Here is a 23,215-nt window from a genome sequence, read left to right as displayed (position 1 = left end):
TTCTGGGCCTTCCCCAGATGGCTGGGCTCCAGGACGTGTGGAAAATCAACACCAGCAGTCCAAGCCCCTCCTTCTCCCATGCCTGTAGAGCCATGTGGCGGATGGCTGGCCAGTCGACATCTCCCCCATCCACCCCACGGCCAGACGCCAGGACTCTCTGCCCCCCTTCTCCAAAGGACCTGGAGAGGCTGCTGAGAAGAGATAGCTCAGTGGTTTGAGCATTGGCTTGTGAAACCCAGGGTTGTGAGTTCAATCCTTGAGGGGGCCCTCCAGGGATCTGGGGCAAAAATCTGTCTAGGGATTAGTCCTGCCTTGAGCAGGAGGGGGTTGGACTAGATACCGCCTGAGGTACCTTCTAACCCTGGTAGTCTATGATTAAGAGTCACAGAAACGGTCCTAGGGCTGGAGAAGATGCCTGAATGGGGAGATGGAAGGAGCACAGGCTGTTTTGTTTGGGAGATCGGGCGCAAGGTGAGTGGATAGCGCCATCTAAGCACCTGAGTGGGGAAATCCCTGGTGCCAACCGGTCTTTAATCTAGAGGAGAAAGTCAGAGTGAGATCCAACGCCTGGGAGATAAAGCCAGACAAATTCCAGTTGCAAACAAGGCGTTAAGAACCTAAGCGTGGCCGTGGTGAGTCACATCATGATCCGTCTAGCCCAGCTTCCCATCCCCGACAGTGGCTCGTGCCAGAGCTTCAAGGGAAGAGTACAGAACAGGGCAATTCTGGAGAGATCCATGCCCGGCTTCTGCCCGTCAGAGATTTACTGTCATCTGGAGCATGGGGTGGCTTCCTTGAGCATCTTGGCTGACAGCCATGGATGGATTTATCCTCCAGGAACTTCTCCAGTTCCTTTTTGAACCCCGCTATCCTTCTGGCTATCGCGACATCCCCCAGCAGTGAGTTCCACAGGTTAATTGTGCATTGTGTGAAGAATTCTCTATTTGCTTTTTCCACACCCATCTACACCTCTCTCCTACCCCCCCCCCCAAGTCATCGCTTTTCGAAGCTAAACAGCCCTGATCTTTTTAGTCTCTCCTTGTTTGGACGCCAGCCCCTCTGTCACCTTTGCTGCCCTTCTCTGAGCCTTTTCCACTTCCACTGGGCCCTTTCTGAGACAGGGCGACCAGAACTGGACCCAGTCCGCACGATGTGGGCGGCCCAGGGATTCATACAACGACATTATATTTTCTGTCGTGTTTCTGATCCCTTTCCCACTGGTCTCTGAGCCTTTTTTGACCGCTGCTGCACGTAGGGCTGGCGTTCTCCAAGAATTGGTCCACAGGGAGGCCAGGATAGTGTTCACGAGTGGCGGCAGCGGCTAATATTGACTCCCTTGAATTATTTCGATGTTGCTCTTCCGAACCTTGAGTTTAATCCGCCGTTGTATGGCCTGGTTTGAGGCGATCCCCTTGTAGCTCTTCGCAGTCAGCTTTGGGCCTAACGCTAATAATCTCGGGGGCCTGGGGATGGGAACAAACTTCCTGGGGAAGTGGTGGATTTCCCGGCTGACCCAGGCTGGGAGAGCAGCGCCGAGCTAGTCCGAGAGAGGCGAGAGGTTCGGGGCCGGCTGGGAGGAGCTCCCCCAGACGGGGGGTCCCCAAGCTCGTGGGACCCTGTTGGAGAAGGTGGGCCAGTGCCGGGGGTGATGAGGCACTCACCACCCATTCCCAGGGGGAGCACAGAGCAGCAGTGTGCAGCTTTCACCAGTAGATGGTGCCCTGGCACCACTGGCATCACCCATCCTTCCCAGACCCAGGCCAGGGACATGGCTACATGAACCAGAACTGGGGGAGAGATGGGGGGCGTATCCCAGCTCCAGATATCAGGCTGGGAGCCAGGACTCCTGGGTTCTGTCTCTGGCTCTGGGAAGGGAGTGGAGTCTGGTGGTTAGAGCAGGGGGGGCTGGGAGCCAGGACTCCTGGGTTCTCTCTCCGGCTCTGGGAGGGGAGTGGGGGCTGGTGGTTAGATCCGGGAAGCTGGGAGCCAGGACTCCTGGGTTCTCTCCCGGCTCTGCGAGGTGAGTGGGGGCTGGTTGTTAGAGCGGGGAGGGGCTGGGAGCCCGGACTCCTGGGTTCTCTCCCCGCTCTGGGAGGGGAGTGGGGGCTGGTGGTTAGAGCAGGGGATCTAGGAGCCAGGACTCCTGGGTTCTCTCCCAGCTCTGGGAGGGGAGTGGGGGCTGGTGGTTAGAGCAGGGGGGGCTGGGAGCCAGGACTCCTGGGTTCTCTCCTGGCTCTGGGAGGGGAGCGGGGTCTGGTGGTTAGAGCAGAGGGCGCTGGGAGCCAGGACTCCTGGGTTCTCTCCTGGCTCTGGGAGGGGAGCGGGGTCTGGTGGTTAGAGCAGGGGGGCTGGGAGCCAGGACTCCTGGGTTCTCTCCCGGCTCTGGGAGGGGAGTGGGGGCTAGTGGTTAGAGCAGGGGGGGCTGGGAGCCAGGCTCTGGGCGGGGAGTGGGGTCTAGTGGTTACAGCAGGCAGGCTGGGAGTTATGATTCTCACGTTGATTGCCCTCAGTTTCCCTGTGGCTCTGCCAGGGAGCGAGGGCAGGAGGGCGGAGGAGGAGGCCGGCTAGCTCGGGCTGGGGACGAGCAACAGGATTACGCTGAGTGGGATTTCTCCCTCAGCCTGCATGGGGCTATAATCCCCTGGGCCATCCTGGCGGGAGACGGAGGAGATTATCGGAGTGGGGGTGCACGGCAGCTCCAGCCTGGCACAGAGACACCCGCGGAGGACTGGGCTGGGCTGGGCTGGCCTAAAAGCCATCGTGGGGGGACGGGGTGAGATAGCGAAGTGAAGGATGAGACTGAACCGGCCGAGGCTGGGAATGACACGGATGATGGGCTGGGTGAGCGGGGCTGGGCCTCCGTTGTCCATCCACTCCTATGGCCCGATGGGCCCACGGAGCATCGTCTGCCCCCTGCCTGCAGCCCCGAGGGCCCGGCAAGCCCAGTTCCCCTCCCACGGGCCCTGGACTGGATCCAGGGGCCCATGCAGCCTGGTACCAGAGAGCGAGAGGGGGGTGTATGGAGAGAGAGAGACAGAGGGTTGTGTATGGGATAGATAGATAGGATGTGTGGGGATAGATAGATAGATAGATGGTGGGGATGGGGATAGATAGATGGATGGGGTGTGTGGGGATAGATAGATAGAGGGTGTGTGGGGGGATAGATAGATAGATGGATAGAGGGGGTGGATGGGGATAGATAGATAGATAGATGGGGTGTGTGGGGATAGATAGATAGAGGGTGTGTGGGGGATACATAGAGGGTGTGTGGGGGGATAGATAGATAGAGGGGGTGGCTGGGGATAGATAGATAGATAGATAGATAGATAGATAGATAGATAGATAGATAGATAGATGGGGTGTGTGGGGATAGATAGATAGAGGGTGTGGGGGGATAGATAGATAGATGGATGGGGTGGATGGGGATAGATAGATAGATAGATGGGGTGGATGGGGATAGATAGATAGATAGATAGATAGATAGATAGATAGATAGATAGATGGGGTGTGTGGGGATAGATAGATAGAGGGTGTGTGGGGGGGATAGATAGATAGATAGATAGATAGATAGATAGAGGGGGTGGCTGGGGATAGATAGATAGAGGGTGTGTGGGGGGGATAGATAGATAGATAGATAGATAGATAGATAGATAGATAGAGGGGGTGGCTGGGGATAGATAGATAGATAGATAGATAGATAGATAGATAGATAGATAGATAGATGGGGTGTGTGGGGATAGATAGATAAATAGATAGAGAGGGTGTGGGGGGATAGATAGATAGATGGATAGAGGGGGTGGCTGGGGATAGATAGATAAATAGATAGATGAGGTGGATGGGATAGATAGATAGATAGATAGATGGGGGGGATGGGGATAGATAGATAGATAGATGGGGGGGATGGGGATAGATAGATAAATAGATAGAGAGGGTGTGGGGGGATAGATAGATAGATGGATGGGGTGGATGGGGATAGATAGCTGAGGTGGATGGGATAGATAGACAGATAAGCAGGGCTGCATGGGGATGGATGGGGAGCTGGATCCCGGAGCGGTGCGTATGACACGGGCCAGCCGGCAGAGCAGCGATCCGGAGGGCAGATATAAATGTCTCGGGGGTTTAGCAGCCGATCCTGTTTAATAAGGACTAATGGCTGCTGGAATTAGGCCCGTGATTAGGATGGGGGGGGATCATTTCCCTTCTACTCTTGCTCCTAATTCCCATCTCTCTCCCCTAATCCGGACCCCCCCGGGTGGCCCAGCCGGGCAGCTGTCTCCTTCCCCTGCTAATACAGCCAAATCCCTGCCAAGGCCGGCCTGTGGCCAAAGCCGGCCCCCACCAGCGGCTGCAGAGCTCTCGGCCTTTTATTGTAATTAAGAGGGATGATTTAATTGTGAGCTGGAGGGGAGAGACAATGGGGGGAGGGGCAGGGGGCTACAGGGATGCACAGGGGTGGGGTTAGCAGCAGGGAAACTGGAGTGTTGGGTAAAGTAATGGGGGCCAGACCCCAGCTGGGGTCAATGGGTCATAGCTCCATTGGAGTCAATGGGGCAGATCCCAGCTGGGGTCCATGGGCCGTAGCTCCATTGGAGTCAACGGGGGCAGATCCCAGCTGGGGTCCATGGGCCGTAGCTCCATTGGAGTCAACGGGGGCAGATCCCAGCTGGGGTCCATGGGCCGTAGCTCCATTGGAGTCAATGGGGCAGATCCCAGCTGGGGTCCATGGGCCGTAGCTCCATTGGAGTCAATGGGGCAGATCCCAGCTGGGGTCAATGGGCCGTAGCTCCATTGGAGTCAACGGGGCCAGATCCCAGCTGGGGTCAATGGGCCGTAGCTCCATTGGAGTCAACGGGGCAGATCCCAGCTGGGATCAATGTCCGTAGCTCCAATGGAGTCAACGGGGCAGATCCCAGCTGGGGTCCATTGGCCGTAGCTCCAATGGAGTCAACGGGGCAGATCCCAGCTGGGGTCCATGGGCCGTAGCTCCATTGGAGTCAATGGGGCAGAGCCCAGCTGGGGTCCATGGGCCGTAGCTCCAATGGAATCAACAGGGCAGATCCCAGCTGGGGTCCATGGGCCGTAGCTCCAATGGAGTCAACGGGGCAGATCCCAGCTGGGGTCCATGGGCCGTAGCTCCATTGGAGTCAATGGGGCAGAGCCCAGCTGGGGTCCATGGGCCGTAGCTCCAATGGAGTCAACGGGGCAGATCCCAGCTGGGGTCCATGGGCCGTAGCTCCAATGGAGTCAACGGGGCTAGATCTATCTATTCCCCTACACACACCTCTATCTAGAACAAGAATACAAAAAAAAAAAAACTAGATAAGGTCCTGGAGGATCGGTCCATCAATGGCTACTAGCCAGGCTGGGCGGGGATGGTGTCCCTGGCCTGTTTGCCAGGAGCTGGGAATGGGCGACTGGGGATGGATCACTTGATGATTCCCTGTTCTGTTCATTCCCTCTGGGGCACCTGGCACTGGCCACTGTCAGAGGACAGGATACTGGGCTAGATGGACCTTTGGTCTGACCCACTCTGGCCATTAAGTCTCAGGGGGTAGCCATGTTAGTCTGTATCTACAGAAACAACAAGGAGTCTGGTGGCACCTTAAAGACTAACAGATTTATTTGGGCATTGTTATGTTCATAAATTAATAGAGAGGGAGTGTGCGGGGATAGATAGATAGATAGATAGAGGGGTGGATGGGGATAGATAGATAGATAGAGGGGTGGATGTGGGGGATAGATAGATAGATAGATAGATAGATAGATAGATAGATGGGTGGATGTGGGGGTTAGATAGATAGATAGAGTGGATGGGGGGGATAGATAGATAGATAGATGGGTGGATGGGGTTGATAGATAGATAGATAGATAGATAGATAGATAGATAGATAGATAGATAGATAGATAGATAGATAGATAGATAGAGGGGTGTGTGGGGTTAGATAGATAGATAGAGTGGATGGGGGGGATAGATAGATAGATAGATGGGTGGATGGGGTTGATAGATAGATAGATAGATAGATAGATAGATAGATAGATAGATAGATAGATAGATAGAGGGGTGTGTGGGGTTAGATAGATAGATAGAGTGGATGGGGGGGATAGATAGATAGATAGATGGGTGGATGGGGTTGATAGATAGATAGATAGATAGATAGATAGATAGATAGATAGATAGATGGGTGGATGTGGGGGTTAGATAGATAGATAGATAGAGTGGATGGGGGGGATAGATAGATAGATAGATAGATAGATAGATAGATAGATGGGTGGATGTGGGGGTTAGATAGATAGATAGATAGAGTGGATGGGGGGGATAGATAGATAGATAGATAGAGTGGATGGGGGGGATAGATAGATAGATAGATAGATGGGGTGGATGGGGATAGATAGATAGATAGATAGATGGGTGGATGGGGTTGATAGATAGATAGATAGATAGATAGATAGATAGATAGATAGATAGATAGATAGATAGATGCTGGGGGGTGCAGGAGGACGGTTCAATGGATTCCCCGGATTAGGGGCTGGGCCTGGCAGCGGCCCCCGGGCGGATGAGCGGTGGCTCTCCCTGCTTTAAGTGATGAATTAATGCAATTGCTTTTTTTCTCTCTGAGTGCCCGTCCCGAACAGCTGGTGTTTGTGAAGTGCTGTGCACGGGCAGGGAGGGGGTGGGAGCCACCACCATTCATCAGGCCCCCGGGCCCAGCCAGTCCAATATCCAGCCCCCGATCCCGGTAGCCCCCCTGCCCCTGCCCCAGACCAATGGCTCGGAAATGGAGTGAGCTCAGAGTCCTCTGGCAAAGTGGTTTCTCTCTTTCTTTCCGTCTGTGAAAAGAGCCTCCCAGACTCCCCCCTCCCAGCCCAGAACAGCCCCCAGGGCCAGGAGCACCGAGCGGCACAGACCGGATCAGAACCAGCCCCAGCCTCCTTCCTCGGCTGCCTTGCAAACACCCCCTCCCCCATGGAGCTGGGGGGTCCCGGCTCCTCTCCTTGCCCGTCACAGCCAAGATCTGCAATCCCAGGAGGCCCCTGGGATGTTTTATCTCCAGAGCTGGGGAGAGAACCCAGGAGTCCTGCCCCCCCCCACTCTAACCACTGGACCCCATTTTCATGTCAAATGAGGTGGGACTTGCTCTGCTCAGTTCTTAGCAAGACAGTCCCCCCCACCAGCCCCACCCCGGGGATGGGATACTCCATTAGATGGGCCCATGGGCTGGGGAGAGTGGCTGGCTCAGGGGGTGGGAAGGGGGCACCAGCTCCCAGGGGAGGGGGCGGCTCAGGGGTCCCTGCCGTCAGGTCTGTTCAGCCCCAGCTCTCCTGTCGGTCCCACCCCCGGGCCTGGCATAATGGGGGGAGCGAGGAGGGATGAGAGAGGGGGAAAAGTGAAAGAATGGGGGAGAGAGAGAGGGGGAAAGGGGGAGGCAGAGCTGGGCAGGGCCAGGAGATGGGCAGGGTCGGGCAGAGGGGGGCAGAGCCGGACAGGGCAGGGGGATGGGCAGGGCTGGGCCGGGCAGAGGGAGGGATGGGCAGGGCAGGGGGATGGGCAGAGCCGGGCCGGGCAGAGGGGGGCAGAGCCGGGCCGGGCAGGGGGATGGGCAGGGCTGGGCCGGGCAGAGGGGGGCAGGGCAGGGCAGGCAGGGGGATGGGCAGGGCAGGGCAGGGGGATGGGCAGAGCCGGGCCGGGCAGAGGGGGGCAGAGTCGGGCAGGGCAGGGCAGGGGGAAACAGGGGGCTTGGCAGAGCCGGGCCGGGCAGAGGGGAGCAGAGCCGGGCAGGGCAGAGGGGGGCAGAGTCGGGCAGGGCAGGGGGAAACAGGGGGATGGGCAGAGCCGGGCCGGGCAGAGGGGGGCAGAGCCAGGCAGGGCAGAGGGATGGGCAGAGCGCAGGGCAGAGGGATGGGCAGAGCCGGGGATGGAGGGAAGGTGCCAGCCAGCGGAGGGATGAATGCACTGCCCGTAGCCCTGCCCCCCCCAGCCAGTCCTCTCGACCCCCCCCCCCATCCCCCGCCTGGCAGCTCCCAGCTGTTCCCAGTGCAGCCGGGCGACGGGGACGGCCAGGGCGAGCCGGGGATCAGCCAGTCCCAGCCAGGGGACCCCGACCTGCCTCCCCTGGGGGTGCCACAGACCGGAGCCAGCTGGCAATGCAGCTGGGGGCTGGGGAGAGAACCCAGGAGTCCGGGAAGGCCACGTCCAGGTGAGTTGTGAAAAGGGAGTTGGGGGGTCAGGGTGCGGCTCTAGGGAGACGTCGGGGGTCGATCTGGGAGAGACATTGGGGGGCTGGGGGTCCATCTAGGGAGATGTCGGGGGGGGTCAATGCAAGAAAAATGTGGGGGGAGCTGGGGGTTGTTTCGGGGAGGGGTCAGTGAGGTTGATCTGAGGTAGCTGTCGGGGGGGGTCAATCCAGGGGAGATGGAGGTGATATGGGAAGACGTGGGGGGAGTCAGGGGATGATCTGGGGAGATATCAGGGGCCAGGGGTTCAGGGGATTGGTCCGGGGGAGACATTGGGGGCCTTGGGATTCAGGGTCTCAGTCTGGGGGAGACCCCAGGAGTCTGGGGGTTCAGGGGGTTGATCTGGGGAGACATGGGGGCCTCAGGGGGTCGATCTGGGTAAGAAGTTGGGGGTCTGGGGGCTCAGGGGGTCAAACCGGGGGAGATGTTGGGGGCTTAGGGGGTCGATCCAGGGGAGACATTGGGGGTCTGGGGGTTCAGGGAGTCAATCCAGGGGAGATGTTGGGGATTCAGGGGGTCAATCCAGGGGAGACATTGGGGGTCTGGGGATTCAGAGGGGTCGATCCAGGGGAGATGTTGGGGGTTCAGGGGGTCAATCCAGGGGAGATGTTGGGGGTCTGGGGGTCGAACCAGGGGAGATGTTGGGGGTTCAGGGGGTCAATCCAGGGGAGATGTTGGGGGTCTGGGGGTCGAACCAGGGGAGATGTTGGGGGTTCAGGGGGTCAATCCAGGGGAGATGTTCGGGGGCTCAGAAGTCGATCTGGGAGAGATGTTGGGGGTTCAGAGGGTTGAACCGGGGGAGATGTTTGGGGGTTCAGGGGGTTGATCTAGGGGAGACGTTGAGGGTCTAGGGGTTCAGAGTCTGCAGGGCCACGCTTCTGGTTCACATGGTGTATTATGGGGTGGGGGAGGTGCCAACTTCCCCCAGGTGCATTGTGGGGGGGCAGGATTCTGGTTCCTCACATTGCATTATGGGAGCTGCAGGCATCCCCCCAGCTCATTTAACCCTGGCACAGAGCCCACCGGCTCAGCCACTGCCTCCTGGACACCCCATCTGGGGCTGGGGGGGCTACAGGGCCTTTGCTCTGCCCCGCCCCAGGGGGGGCAGCCAGCCTCACCCTCGGAGTGTCACGGGGGGGCTGTTGACAAGGAACGGGCACGGGGGGGAGGGGTGGAAAAGAACAAAGGGAGTGGACAGATCAATCAACGGATGGACAGTGGGACGGTGAGAAACTCACCCCACAGCCGCCTGGCGCGTGAGCGGGGAGGGATGGAGGGGTGCATGGGGGGGTGGTGGGTGTGAGGATGGATGGGGTGTCTGGCGATGGATGGACGGACGGGTAGTGGAATGGATGGATGGATGGACGGACGGACGGACGGGTAGTGTAATGGATGGATGGATGGACGGACGGGTAGTGGAATGGATGGATGGAGGGGCAGAGGGACAGATGGTGAGTGTGAGGATCAATAGCTACACTCCAGGCCAGCCCAGCTGCCCCTCCTCACAGCCTCCATCTCTCCAGGGCCAGGGCGGGGAGGGTCTCCCTCTGGCCAGTGGTCGGGGGCAAATGGGGGGGGCGGTGCTGGCCACGTGCCGAGGGACCTGGAACAACAAGGTGTCCCAGAGACCTTGCCTGAGTGAACCAGCCCCTGGCTCCCAGGGCCCAGCCAGCCAGCGGCTAGCCCCGTTTCCCCGCCCTCCTTCCCCCTCCAGGCCGTGAAACACTCGGGGCCAGTCCAGCCATGGGGCAGCCGTGGCCCCCCCTGCTGCTGCTGCTATGGGGCTGGGGGGCTGGGGCCCAACAAGGAACCCAGCCCTTCTCCATCCGGATTGAGGGGGACGTGACGCTGGGGGGCCTGTTCCCGGTGCACGCCCGGGGCCCAGCCGGGGTGCCGTGCGGCGAGGTGAAGAAGGAGAAGGGGATCCACCGCATGGAGGCCATGCTCTACGCCCTGGACCAGATCAACGCTGACCCCCAGCTGCTCCCCAACCTCACCCTGGGCGCCCGCATCCTGGACACCTGCTCCCGGGACACCTATGCCCTGGAGCAGTCGCTGACCTTCGTCCAGGCCCTGATCCAGAAGGACACATCGGACGTGCGCTGCGCCGACGGCCGGCCCCCACTCCTCACCCGGCCCGAGCGGGTCGTGGCCGTGGTCGGCGCCTCCGCCAGCTCCGTCTCCATCATGGTGGCCAACGTCCTCCGGCTCTTCGCCGTGAGTGGCCGGGGCGGGGAGCTGGGGTGGGGGGTCTCCTGGACATGGGGGGATGGATAAAATCAGACTGATATCCCAGATGTACCCCAGTTACCGTGGTTCTCCCCCGTCTCCAGGAGGGGAGTGGGGACGGGTGGTTAGAGCGGGGGGAAGGGGCTGGCAGCCAGGACTCCTGGGTTCCCTTCCTGGCTCTGGAGGGGAGTGGGGTCTGGTGCGTTAGAGCTGGGGGAGTTGGGAGCCAGGACTCCTGGGTTCTCTCCCCAGCTCTGGGAGGGGGGCGGGGTCTAGTGGTTAGAGCAGAGGGGGGCTGGGAGCCAGGACTCCTGGGTTCTCTCCCCAGCTCTGGGAGGGGGGTAGGGTCTAGTGGTTAGAGCAGAGGGGGGCTGGGAGCCAGGACTCCTGGGTTCTACCCCAGCTCTACCACCAATCTTCTTCCACCCTGGCTAAGGGGTCTCCGCTGATGAGTCCGGAAGCTCCTGGGTGCCCTGGGTCTGTGCAGGAGCCAGGTGCCCCCTTGGCGCCCCCTCTCCATCTCCTGCCCTTCTGCCCCCCAGATCCCCCAGATCAGCTATGCCTCCACCGCCCCCGAGCTCAGCGACAACAATCGCTACGACTACTTCTCCCGGGTGGTGCCGCCCGACTCGTACCAGGCCCAGGCCATGCTGGACGTGGTGAAGGCGCTGGGCTGGAACTACGTCTCCACGCTGGCCTCCGAGGGCAACTACGGCGAAAGTGGGGTGGAGGCCTTCGTCCAGATCTCCCGCGAGGCCGGTGAGGGGCTGTGGGTCGGGAGTGAGGGGCACTGGTGGGGGGGGTCAGAGCTGGGCTGGCAGGGGGCTGCGGGTCAGGAGTGAGAGCACCGGCAGGGCTGGGGGGGCAGGGCCGGGCTAGCAGGGGCTGTGGGTCAGGAGTGAGGGGCAGGGTTGGGGGGGAGCCCAAGGCCGGGCTAGCGGGGGCTGTGGGTCGGGAGTGAGGGGCAGGGTTGGGGGGGAGCCCAAGGCCGGGCTAGCGGGGGCTGTGGGTCGGGAGTGAGGGGCACTGGCAAGGCTGGGGGGGGGGGCAGGGCCAGGCTAGCAGGGGCTGCGGGTCAGGAGTGAGGGGCACCGCTCCTCATGACGGGGGCTCCCTGTCGCCCCCCGCAGGCGGCGTCTGCATCGCTCAGTCCATGAAGATCCCGCGGGAGCCCAGGGCCGGCGAGTTCGACAAGCTGATCAAGCGGCTGATGGAGACGCCCAACGCCCGCGGCATCATCATCTTTGCCAACGAGGACGACATCAAGTGAGTGTGGCCCCCCGCCCCCGGGCCAGCCCCCCAGGAATTCAGGACTCACCCGCTCGCTGTCGCCCCCTGCAGGCGGGTGCTGGAGGCCACGCGTCGCGCCAACCTGACGGGGCATTTCCTGTGGGTCGGCTCGGACAGCTGGGGCTCCAAGATCTCGCCCATCCTGCGGCAGGAGGAAGTAGCCGAAGGAGCTGTCACCATCCTGCCCAAGCGGGCGTCCATCGACGGTAACGGGGATCCCCCTGCCAGGCCCCCCACTGCCTGCAGCACTGCACCCTCCAGTCCCCCCACTGAACCCCCCACTGCCTGCAGCACCGCACCCCCCAATCTCCCCACCGGGCCTCCCGCTGCCCGCAGCACCGTGCCCCCCAAACCCCCCACTGCCCGCAGCACCGCACCCCCCAATCTCCCCACCGGGCCCCCCACTGCCCGCAGCACCACACCCCCCAAACCCCCCACTGCCTGCAGCACCGCACCCCCCAATCTCCCCACCGGGCCTCCCGCTGCCCGCAGCACCGTGCCCCCCAAACCCCCCACTGCCCGCAGCACCGCACCCCCCAATCTCCCCACCGGGCCCCCCGCTGCCCGCAGCACCACACCCCCCAAACCCCCCACTGCCTGCAGCACCGCACCCCCCAATCTCCCCACCGGGCCCCCCGCTGCCCGCAGCACCACACCCCCCAAACCTCCCACTGCCCGCAGCACCGCACCCCCCAATCTCCCCACCGGGCCTCCCGCTGCCCGCAGCACCACACCCCCCCAATCCCCCCACTGCCCACAGCACCGCACCCCCCAATCTCCCCACCGGGCCCCCCGCTGCCCACAGCACCGCACCCCCCAATCTCCCCACCGGGCCCCCCACTGCCCACAGCAGCACACCCTCCAATCTCCCCGCCGGGCCCCCCGCTGCCCGCAGCACCACACACCCCCAATCCCCCCACTGCCTGCAGCACCGCACCCTCCAATCTCCCCACCGGGCCCCCCGCTGCCCGCAGCACCACACCCCCCCAATCCCCCCACTGCCTGCAGCACCGCACCCTCCAATCTCCCCACCGGGCACCCCGCTGCCCGCAGCACCACACCCCCCCAATCCCCCCACTGCCTGAAGCACCGCACCCCCCAATCTCCCCACCGGGCCCCCCGCTGCCCGCAGCACCACACACCCCCAATCCCCCCACTGCCTGCAGCACCGCACCCTCCAATCTCCCCACCGGGCCTCCCGCTGCCCGCAGCACCGTGCCCCCCAAACCCCCCACTGCCCGCAGCACCGCACCCCCCAATCTCCCAACCGGGCCCCCCGCTGCACGCAGCACCACACACCCCCAATCCCCCCACTGCCTGCAGCACCGCACCCCCCAATCTCCCCACCGGGCCTCCCGCTGCCCGCAGCACCGTGCCCCCCAAACCCCCCACTGCCCGCAGCACCGCACCCCCCAATCTCCCCACCGGGCCCCCCGCTGCCCGCAGCACCACACCCCCCAAACCCCCCACTGCCTGCAGCACCGCACCCCCCAATCTCCCCCCCGGGCCCCCCGCTGCCCGCAGTACCACACCCCCCCAATCCCCCCACTGCCCACAGCACCGCACCCCCCAATCTCCCCACCGGGCCTCCCGCTGCCCGCAGCACCGCACCCCCCAATCTCCCCACCGGGCCCCCCACTGCCCACAGCAGCACACCCTCCAATCTCCCCGCCGGGCCCCCCGCTGCCCGCAGCACCACACCCCCCAAACCTCCCACTGCCTGCAGCACCGCACCCCCCAATCTCCCCACCGGGCCCCCCGCTGCCCGCAGCACCACACCCCCCCAATCCCCCCACTGCCTGAAGCACCGCACCCCCCAATCTCCCCACCGGGCCCCCCGCTGCCCGCAGCACCACACCCCCCAAACCCCCCACTGCCTGCAGCACCGCACCCCCCAATCTCCCCACCGGGCCCCCCGCTGCCCGCAGTACCACACCCCCCCAATCCCCCCACTGCCCACAGCACCGCACCCCCCAATCTCCCCACCGGGCCTCCCGCTGCCCGCAGCACCGTGCCCCCCAAACCCCCCACTGCCCGCAGCACCGCACCCCCCAATCTCCCCACTGCCTGCAGCACCACACACCCCCAATCCCCCCACTGCCCACAGCACCGCACCCCCCAATCTCCCCACCGGGCCCCCCACTGCCCACAGCACCGCACCCCCCAATCTCCCCACCGGGCCCCCCCACTGCCCACAGCAGCACACCCTCCAATCTCCCCGCCGGGCCCCCCGCTGCCCGCAGCACCACACCCCCCAAACCTCCCACTGCCTGCAGCACCGCACCCCCCAATCTCCCCACCGGGCCCCCCGCTGCCCGCAGCACCACACCCCCCCAATCTCCCCACTGCCCACAGCACCGCACCCCCCAATCTCCCCACCGGGCCCCCCACTGCCCACAGCACCGCACCCCCCAATCTCCCCACCGGGCCCCCCACAGCACCGCACCCTCCAATCTCCCCGCCGGGCCCCCCGCTGCCCGCAGCACCACACACCCCCAATCCCCCCACTGCCTGCAGCACCGCACCCTCCAATCTCCCCACCGGGCCCCCCGCTGCCCGCAGCACCACACCCCCCCAATCCCCCCACTGCCTGAAGCACCGCACCCCCCAATCTCCCCACCGGGCCCCCTGCTGCCCGCAGCACCACACACCCCCAATCCCCCCACTGCCTGCAGCACTGCACCCCCCAATCTCCCCACCGGGCCCCCCGCTGCCCACAGCACCACACCCCCCAAACCCCCACTGCCTGCAGCACCGCACCCCCCAATCTCCCCACCGGGCCCCCCGCTGCCCACAGCAGCACACCCTCCAGTCCCCCCACTGAACCCCACACTCCCCACCCCCCAGCGCCCGGCCCTGCCTGCCAGGGGAGAGCGCCCCCTGCCCAGCCCCTGCCCCACGGCGCCCCCCGCTGACCCCCCGTCTCCCCGCCACAGGCTTCGATCAGTATTTCACCTCGCGCTCCCTGCAGAACAATCGCCGCAATATCTGGTTCGCGGAGTTCTGGGAGGACGATTTTAAATGTAAACTCACCCGCCCGGGGGCGCAGCCGGAGGAGGCCGCTCGGAAGTGCACCGGTACCGGGGGGCTGGGCCTGGGGGGCTGATCTCCCAGGGATGGACGAAGTTGGGGTTTGGGGCAGGGCCACTCCCCCGTGGGGAAGATGGAGACACTGACCCCCTGGTCTCCCCTCTCCAGCTAATCCCCCACGTGGGATGTTATCAGCCAGTCCTTAGGGGAGTCCAGCAGGTTGGGGGGCTGGGAGCTGATCCCACCACGGTGGCCGGATGCTGCCCGGACACCCCAAATCTCAGCTATCTGCCCGCTGAGAATGAGATGGGGATCGGGGCCGGCAGCCCCTAGAGGGGACAGGCCTCAGCCCCATTCCCCACCACCCCCCGAGCCAGCCAGTCCCTGCCCTGGGGCCGGGTGGGAGCCGGCGCCCCGTAGAGGGGCCAGGCCCCTGCCCCATTCCCCAACCCTGAGCCAGCCAGTCCCTGCCCTGGGGCCGGGTGGGAGCCAGCGCCCCCTAGAGGGGCCAGGCCCCTGCCCCATTCCCTGCCCCCTGAGCCCGTCTCTCCCAGGTGAGGAGCGCATCGGGCAGGACTCCACCTACGAGCAGGAGGGGAAGGTGCAGTTTGTGATCGACGCCGTCTACGCCATGGCCCACGCCCTGCATGACATGCACCGGGACCTGTGCCCCGGCGCCCCCGGGCTCTGCGAGCGCATGGACCCCGTGGACGGGCGCACCCTGCTGCACTACATCCGCGGGGTCACCTTCAACGGTGCGGGCTGCGGGGCAGCAGGGAGGGGCACTGGTGAGGGGGTCAGGGCTGGCTGCAGGGCGGGAGTGAGGGGCACCGGCAGACCTGGGGGCACAGGGCTGAGCTAGCAGGGGCTGTGGGTCAGGAGTGAGGGGCACTGGCAGAGCTAGGGGCACAGGGCCGGGCTAACAGGGGCTGTGGGTCGTGGGGGAGGGACACTGGTCGAGCTGGCTCCAGCCCCTCTTGTTCACACCCCACAGGCAGCGCTGGGACCCCTGTCATGTTCAACGAGAACGGAGATGCCCCCGGGCGCTACGACATCTTCCAGTACCAGCTCACCAACACCACAGTGCCCGGGTACAAAGCCATCGGGCAATGGACCGAATACCTGCGCCTGAACGTGAGTGCGAGGGGGCGCCGTGTGTGCGTGTGTGTTCCCCAGCCACCCTGCCCCAGAGGTGGCTGCATCCAGCGGCGGCTCCAGGCACCAGCGCTCCAAGCGCGTGCCTGGGGCAGCAAGCCGCGGGGGGCAGCCTGCTGGTCCCTGCGAGGGCGGCAGTCAGGTAGCCTTCGGCGGTTTGCCTGCAGGAGGTCCACCGGTCCTGCAGATTTGGCAGCAAGTCGGCGGTGGGTACGCCGAATCCGCGAGACCAGGGACCTCCCGCAGGCAAGCCGCCGAAGGCAGCCTGCCTGCCGTGCTTGGGGCGGCAAAAAAGCTAGAACCGCCCCTGGCTGCATCTCAGCCCTGGGCAAGCCGTCCCTCTGTGGCGTTATGTGTGGCTATTCCTCTGCAGCCCTGCCCCAGAGCTGGCTGCATCTCAGCAGCAGGGGAGTCATCCCAGTGCAATGTTATGTGCGGCTGTTCCCCAGCTGCCCCACCCCAGAACTGGCTACATCTGGGCAAGCCGTCCCTATGCAGTGTTATGTGCGGCTATTCCCCAACTGCCCTGCCACAGAGGTGGCGGCATTTCAGTCCTGGGCATAGCATGCCTATGCGGCGTTATGTGCAGCTGTTCCCCAGTGTCCCCCCAGGGCAAGGCATCCCCGGGTGGCATGACATGTGGCCGTTCCCCAGAGCCAGCTGCTGCCCGCGCTCTCCCTTGGCAGATCGAGGAGATGCAGTGGTCCGGGGGCCAGCGGGACATCCCCTCATCCGTCTGCAGCCTGCCCTGCGGGCCGGGCGAGCGGAAGAAGATGGTGAAGGGCGTGTCCTGCTGCTGGCACTGCGAGCTCTGCGACGGGTACCAGTACCAGCTGGACGAGTTCACCTGCGAGACCTGCCCCTTCGACATGCGTCCCAACCCCAACCGCACGGCCTGCCGGCCCACGCCCATCGTCAAGCTGGAGTGGAGCTCGCCCTGGGCCGTGCTGCCCGTCTGCCTGGCCATGGGCGGCATCCTGGGCACCACCTTCGTGGTGGTCACCTTCGTGCGCCACAACGACACGCCCATCGTCCGGGCCTCGGGGCGGGAGCTGAGCTACGTGCTGCTGACCGGCATCTTCCTCATCTACGCCATCACCTTCCTGATGATCGCCGAGCCGGGCGTGGTGGTGTGTGCCACCCGGCGCCTCTTCCTGGGGCTGGGCATGGCCCTCAGCTACTCGGCCCTGCTCACCAAGACCAACCGCATCTACCGCATCTTCGAGCAGGGCAAGAAGGCGGTGACGCCGCCCCGGTTCATCAGCCCCACCTCGCAGCTGGCCATCACCTTCAGCCTGAGCGCCGTGCAGCTGGTGGGGACGCTGGCCTGGCTGGGGGCCCTGCCGCCCCACAGCGTCATCGACTACGAGGAGCAGCGGGTGCCCAACCCCGAGGCGGCCCGGGGGGTGCTCAAGTGCGACATGTCCGACCTGTCACTCATCTGCTGCCTGGGCTACAGCCTGCTGCTCATGGTCACCTGCACCGTCTACGCCATCAAGGCCCGCGGCGTGCCCGAGACCTTCAACGAGGCCAAGCCCATCGGCTTCACCATGTACACCACCTGCATCGTCTGGCTGGCCTTCGTGCCCATCTTCTTCGGCACCGCCCAGTCCGCCGAGAAGGTCCGCGGGCCCCGGGGCGGGGGAGCACGGGGGCCGGAGGACTCAGGAGGCCGGGGAGTCGAGGGGCTGGAGTTGGAGAGAGAGCGAGAGAGGGGAAGGGACCCAGGTGTCCGGGAGAGCGGAGGGAGCCCAGGGGCTGGAATTGGAGACAGGGAGGGGAAAGAACCCAGGCGTCCTGGCTCCCACCCCCCCCCCGCTGGAAGGGATGAGCTCTGCGCCAGCCGTCCTGAACGCCCCGTTCTCTGCCCCTCCCCCGCAGATCTACATCCAGACGATGACGCTGACGGTGTCCATGAGCCTCAGTGCCTCAGTTTCCCTGGGGATGCTCTACGTGCCCAAGGTCTACGTCATCATCTTCCACCCCGAGCAGAACGTGGCCAAACGCAAGCGGAGCTTCAAGGCGGCGGCCACAGCCGTCAGCGCCTCCACCCGCCTCTCGCAGAAGGGCAGCGAGCGCCAGAACGGGGCTGATGCGGCCCCGGCCAGCAAATAGCGGGTACATGGGTATCGCCTCCCTCCCACGCTGCCACAGCCGGGGAGAGAACCCAGGAGTCCTGGCTCCCAGCCCCCCCGCTCTAACCACCAGCCCCCACTCCCCTCCCAGAGCTGGGGAGAGAACCCAGGAGTCCTGGCTCCCAGCCCCCCTGCTCTAACCTCTAGACCCTCCTTTGTGCAGGATCTGTGGCCCCTGGAGAAGCGGTCAGTCGTGCTGCTCGTGCGACGGGTGCAGGCGGGCTGAGGCCAGGGCGTGCTGAGTGTGCAATGAACCTGCCCTGGCCCCAGCCAGCGCCCCCAGCTCACCCCCAGTGCAGCCTGCTGCACGGCCAGGCCTCGGAGCGTGCGAGGGGGCTGGCTGGGGCACCCGGACCTCATCCATTGTGGGGCAAGCGTGCAAAGGCTCAGAGGAGCGCACACGGGTCATGAGGCTTGTGCAACAAATGTGCGAGGGTGGATGGTATCACAGGCACAAAAATGGAGTGTGACCTAATGGTTAGAGTGAGGGGGCTGGGAGCCAGGACTCCTGGGTTCTCTTCCCAGCTGTCTCCCTTCCCGCCCCCACCAGGTGGTCTCTTGTCTGTCCCCCCATCCACTAGAGCAAACCTGACCCCCCCACTTCCCCTCCCAGGGCTGGGGAGAGAACCCAGGAGTCCTGGCTCCTGCCAGCCCCCCATCCACTGTAATCACTAGACCGCCCTCCCCTCCCACAACCGGGAAGCGAACCCAGGCGTCCGGGTCTTGGCTGGCTGCCTAGTGTCCCAGTGACTCTAATGCTCTCTTCTTTGTCATTGCCAGGGCCCCCCCATGCTGAGGAACGTGGGGTACCTGGAGCCGACCCCCAGACCAACATAACGTGAGGGGGGCTGTAGTGCCATGGGGGGGCTGGGAGGGGGAACGGGGGGGGGCAGGAGCAGAATAAACCTGTTTTTCTACAGTGCTGCCTTGATTTATTTACAGGGGCTGGGAGCCAGGACTCCTGGGTTCTCTGCCCAGCTTCCCGCCCCCCACCCCCAGCACTGGCTAACGAGTCCGGCTGGTCCGTTACGGGAGCAGGCCAGGACCCCAGAGCTTTTTTACTCCACTTCCTCAGCCCCAGCTGGGCCCCTCCCGTCCTCTCCCCACAGGGTATATTCCTTCGCTCGCTTCCTTCTCCCGCTCGCTTCCTCCTCGCCCTCTTCCTATCGCTCGCTTCCTTCCTTCTCCCGCTCGCTTCCTTCCTCCTTCCTCTCCTCCCATTGCTCGCTTCCTTCCTCCTCCCGCTCGCTTCCTTCCTCCTCCTGCTTGCTTCTTCCTCCTTCCTCTCCTCCCATTGCTCGCTTCCTTCCTCCTCCCGCTCGCTTCTTCCTCGCCCTCCTCCTATCGCTCGCTTCTTCCTTCTCCCGCTCGCTTCCTTCCTCCTCCCGCTCGCTTCTTCCTCCTTCCTCTCCTCCCATTGCTCGCTTCCTTCCTCCTCCCGCTCGCTTCTTCCTCGCCCTCCTCCTATCGCTCGCTTCTTCCTTCTCCCGCTCGCTTCCTTCCTCCTCCCGCTCGCTTCTTCCTCCTTCCTCTCCTCCCATTGCTCGCTTCCTTCCTCCTCCCGCTCGCTTCTTCCTCGCCCTCCTCCTATCGCTCGCTTCTTCCTTCTCCCGCTCGCTTCCTTCCTTCTCCCGCTCGCTTCCTTCCTCCTTCCTCTCCTCCCATTGCTCGCTTCCTTCCTCCTCCCGCTCGCTTCTTCCTCGCCCTCCTCCTATCGCTCGCTTCTTCCTTCTCCCGCTCGCTTCCTTCCTCCTCCTGCTTGCTTCTTCCTCCTTCCTCTCCTCCCATTGCTCGCTTCCTTCCTCCTCCCGCTCGCTTCTTCCTCGCCCTCCTCCTATCGCTCGCTTCTTCCTTCTCCCGCTCGCTTCCTTCCTCCTCCCGCTCGCTTCTTCCTCCTTCCTCTCCTCCCATTGCTCGCTTCCTTCCTCCTCCCGCTCGCTTCTTCCTCGCCCTCCTCCTATCGCTCGCTTCTTCCTTCTCCCGCTCGCTTCCTTCCTCCTCCCGCTCGCTTCTTCCTCCTTCCTCTCCTCCCATCGCTCGCTTCTTCCTTCTCCCGCTCGCTTCCTTCCTCCTCCCGCTCGCTTCTTCCTCACTCTTCTCCTCCCATCGCTTGCTTCCTTCCTCCTCCCGCTCGCTTCTTCCTCACTCTTCTCCTCCCATCGCTTGCTTCCTTCCTCCTCCCGCTCGCTTCTTCCTCGCCCTCCTCCTATCGCTCGCTTCTTCCTTCTCCCGCTCGCTTCCTTCCTCCTCCCGCTCGCTTCTTCCTCCTTCCTCTCCTCCCATCGCTCGCTTCCTTCCTCCTCCCGCTCGCTTCTTCCTCGCCCTCCTCCTATCGCTCGCTTCTTCCTTCTCCCGCTCGCTTCCTTCCTCCTCCTGCTTGCTTCTTCCTCCTTCCTCTCCTCCCATTGCTCGCTTCCTTCCTCCTGCCGCTCGCTTCTTCCTCGCCCTCCTCCTATCGCTCGCTTCTTCCTTCTCCCGCTCGCTTCCTCCTCGCCCTCCTCCTATCACTCGCTTCCTTCCTTCTCCCGCTCGCTTCCTTCCTCCTCCCGCTTGCTTCTTCCTCCTTCCTCTCCTCCCATTGCTCGCTTGCTTCCTCCTCCCGCTCGCTTCTTCCTCGCCCTCCTCCTATCGCTCGCTTCTTCCTTCTCCCGCTCGCTTCTTCCTCGCCCTCCTCCTATCGCTCGCTTCTTCCTTCTCCCGCTCGCTTCCTTCCTCCTCCCGCTCGCTTCTTCCTCCTTCCTCTCCTCCCATTGCTCGCTTCCTTCCTCCTCCCGCTCGCTTCTTCCTCGCCCTCCTCCTATCGCTCGCTTCTTCCCTCTCCCGCTCGCTTCCTTCCTCCTCCCGCTCGCTTCCTCCTTCCTCTCCTCCCATTGCTCGCTTCCTTCCTCCTCCCGCTCGCTTCTTCCTCGCCCTCCTCCTATCGCTCGCTTCTTCCTTCTCCCGCTCGCTTCTTCCTCGCCCTCCTCCTATAGCTTACTTCTTCCTTCTCCCGCTCGCTTCTTCCTCGCCCTCCTCCTATCGCTCGCTTCTTCCTTCTCCCGCTCGCTTCTTCCTCGCCCTCCTCCTATCGCTCGCTTCTTCCCTCTCCCGCTCGCTTCCTTCCTCCTCCCGCTTGCTTCTTCCTCCTTCCTCTCCTCCCATCGCTTGCTTCCTTCCTTCTCCCGCTCGCTTCTTCCTCGCCCTCCTATCGCTCGCTTCTTCCTTCTCCCGCTCGCTTCCTTCCTCCTCCCGCTTGCTTCTTCCTCCTCCCTCTTCTCCCATTGCTCACTTCCTTCCTCCTCCCGCTCACTTCTTCCTCACCCTTCTATCGCTCACTTCTTCCTTCTCCCGCTCGCTTCCTTCCTCCTCCCGCTCACTTCTTCCTCGCCCTCTTCCCATCGCTCGCTTCCTTCCTTCTCCTGTTCGCGTCTTCCTCACCCTCCTCCTATCGCCCACTTCTTCCTTTTCCCGCTCTCTTCCTTCCTCCTCCCGCTCGCTTCTTCCTCATCCCTCTCCTCCCATCGCTCGCTTCCTTCCTCCTCCTGCTCACTTCTTCCTCGTCCTCCTCCCATCGCTCGCTTCCTTCCTTCTATTGCTCGCTTCCTTCCTTCCCCCGCTCACTTCTTCCTCATCCCTCTCCTCCCATCGCTCGCTTCCTTCCTCCTCCCGCTCGCTTCTTCCTCATCCCTCTCTTCCCATCGCTCGCTTCCTTCCTCCTCCCGCTCGCTTCTTCCTCATCCCTCTCTTCCCATCGCTCACTTCCTTCCTCCTCCCGCTCGCTTCTTCCTCGTCCTCCTCCCATCGCTCGCTTCCTTCCTTCTATTGCTCGCTTCCTTCCTTCCCCCGCTCACTTCTTCCTCACCCTCCTCCTCCCAGCACTCGCTTCCTTCCTCCTCCCACTCGCTTCTTCCTCACCCTTCTCCTCCTCCCACTCGCTTCTTCCTCCTCCCATCGCTTGCTTCCTTCCTCCTCCTCCTCCCTCTCCTCCCATCGCTCGCTTCCTTCCTCCTCCCTCTCCTCCCATCACTCGCTTCCTTCCTCCTCCCGCTCGCTTCTTCCTCACCCTTCTCCTCCCATCGCTCGCTTCCTTCCTCCTCCCTCTCCTCCCATCACTCGCTTCCTTCCTCCTCCCGCTCGCTTCTTCCTCACCCTCCTCCTCCCATCATTCGCTTCCTACCTTCTGCTGCTCGCTTCTTCCTCACCCTCCTTCTCCCATCACTCACTTCCTTCCTTCCCCTGCTCACTTCTTCCTCACCCTCCTCCTCCCATCGCTTGCTTCCTACCTTCTCCCGCTCGCTTCTTCCTCACCCTCCTCCTCCCATCACTCGCTTCCTTCCTTCTCCCGCTCGCTTCTTCCTCACCCTCCTCCTCCCATCGCTCGCTTCCTTCCTCCTCCCACTCGCTTCTTCCTCCTCCCATCGCTCGCTTCCTTCCTCCTCCCACTCGCTTCTTCCTCACCCCCTTCTCCTATCGCTTGCTTCCTTCCTTTTCCCGCTCGCTTCTTCCTCACCCCCTCCTCCCATCGCTCACTTCCTTCCTCCTCCTCTCATCGCTTCTTCCTCACCCTATCGCTCGCTTCCTTCCTTCTCCCGCTCACTTCTTCCTCACCCTTCTCCTTCCATCGCTCGCTTTATTCCTCCTCCCACTCGCTTCCTTCCTCCTCCCATCGCTCGCTTCTTCCTTCTCCCGCTCGCTTCTTCCTCATCCCTCTCCTCCCATCACTCGCTTCCTTCCTCCTCCCGCTCACTTCTTTCTCACTCTTCCCCTCCCATCACTCGCTTCCTTCCTCCTCCCGCTCACTTCCTCACCCCTCTCCTCCCATTGCTCGCTTCCTTACTTCCTTTTCCTGCTGGCTTCTCCCACTCCCTTCTTCTATTACTCATGTCTTCTGTCACTCACTTCTTCTTATCTCTGTATCACTCACATCTCTTCATTTTTGTATCGCTCACTTTTTCTCCACTTCCTTCACTCACCCCTCTTCCTGCTTGACTCCCTTTTTTCATTTGTCTTGCCTTTTCTATCATTTCTTTCCTTTACCTTCCTTTCCTCCCTCCTTCTGTCCCCCTCACTTGCTTTCTTCCTTCTCTCCTTTTCCTCCCCCCAGCTCTCGTTTCCCCATCACTGGCGTCTCTGCCTGAGCCGCACAAAAGCGTCCCTGAAGCGGA

The 23,215-nt window shown here is 63.0% G+C and overlaps 1 protein-coding gene across 3 annotated transcripts; it reads left to right on the top strand.

Annotated features, from left to right (window-relative positions):
* Window positions 1-8,035: 8,035 nt before the first annotated feature.
* On the top strand, window positions 8,036-18,924 carry LOC128829394 (metabotropic glutamate receptor 6-like). 3 transcript variants are annotated; one of them, XM_054014774.1, is made up of 11 exons: window positions 8,036-8,195; window positions 9,947-10,449; window positions 11,004-11,220; window positions 11,592-11,727; window positions 11,803-11,957; window positions 14,688-14,828; window positions 15,336-15,536; window positions 15,776-15,915; window positions 16,623-17,558; window positions 17,818-18,054; window positions 18,852-18,924. In XM_054014774.1, the coding sequence occupies exons 2-10, from the start codon at window positions 9,976-9,978 to the stop codon at window positions 18,049-18,051; spliced, it is 2,634 nt and encodes an 877-aa protein (XP_053870749.1). In that variant the 5' UTR covers window positions 8,036-8,195; window positions 9,947-9,975; the 3' UTR covers window positions 18,052-18,054; window positions 18,852-18,924. The 3 variants fall into 3 exon arrangements, with proteins under 3 accessions (XP_053870749.1, XP_053870750.1, XP_053870751.1); XM_054014775.1 differs by lacking the exons at window positions 8,036-8,195; window positions 15,336-15,536 and having other exon boundaries at window positions 9,844-10,449; XM_054014776.1 differs by lacking the exons at window positions 8,036-8,195; window positions 17,818-18,054; window positions 18,852-18,924 and having other exon boundaries at window positions 9,844-10,449; window positions 16,591-16,779.
* Window positions 18,925-23,215: the final 4,291 nt, after the last annotated feature.

Source organism: Malaclemys terrapin (genome assembly GCF_027887155.1).
Source record: "Malaclemys terrapin pileata isolate rMalTer1 chromosome 20 unlocalized genomic scaffold, rMalTer1.hap1 SUPER_20_unloc_1, whole genome shotgun sequence".
NCBI classification, from domain to species: domain Eukaryota; kingdom Metazoa; phylum Chordata; order Testudines; family Emydidae; genus Malaclemys; species Malaclemys terrapin.
This window is presented reverse-complemented; position numbering and strand designations above follow the sequence as displayed.

What these genes read in the sequence shown, in the direction of transcription:
- LOC128829394 (XM_054014774.1), top strand. Translation starts at nt 9,976, where the DNA reads ATGGGGCAGCCGTGGCCCCCCCTGCTGCTGCTGCTATGGGGCTGGGGG. An exon ending in GCCAACGAGGACGACATCAA is followed by an intron (nt 11,728 to 11,802) that starts GTGAGTGTGGCC and finishes CGCCCCCTGCAG; the next exon opens with GCGGGTGCTGGAGGCCACGC. An exon ending in CAAGCGGGCGTCCATCGACG is followed by an intron (nt 11,958 to 14,687) that starts GTAACGGGGATC and finishes TCCCCGCCACAG; the next exon opens with GCTTCGATCAGTATTTCACC.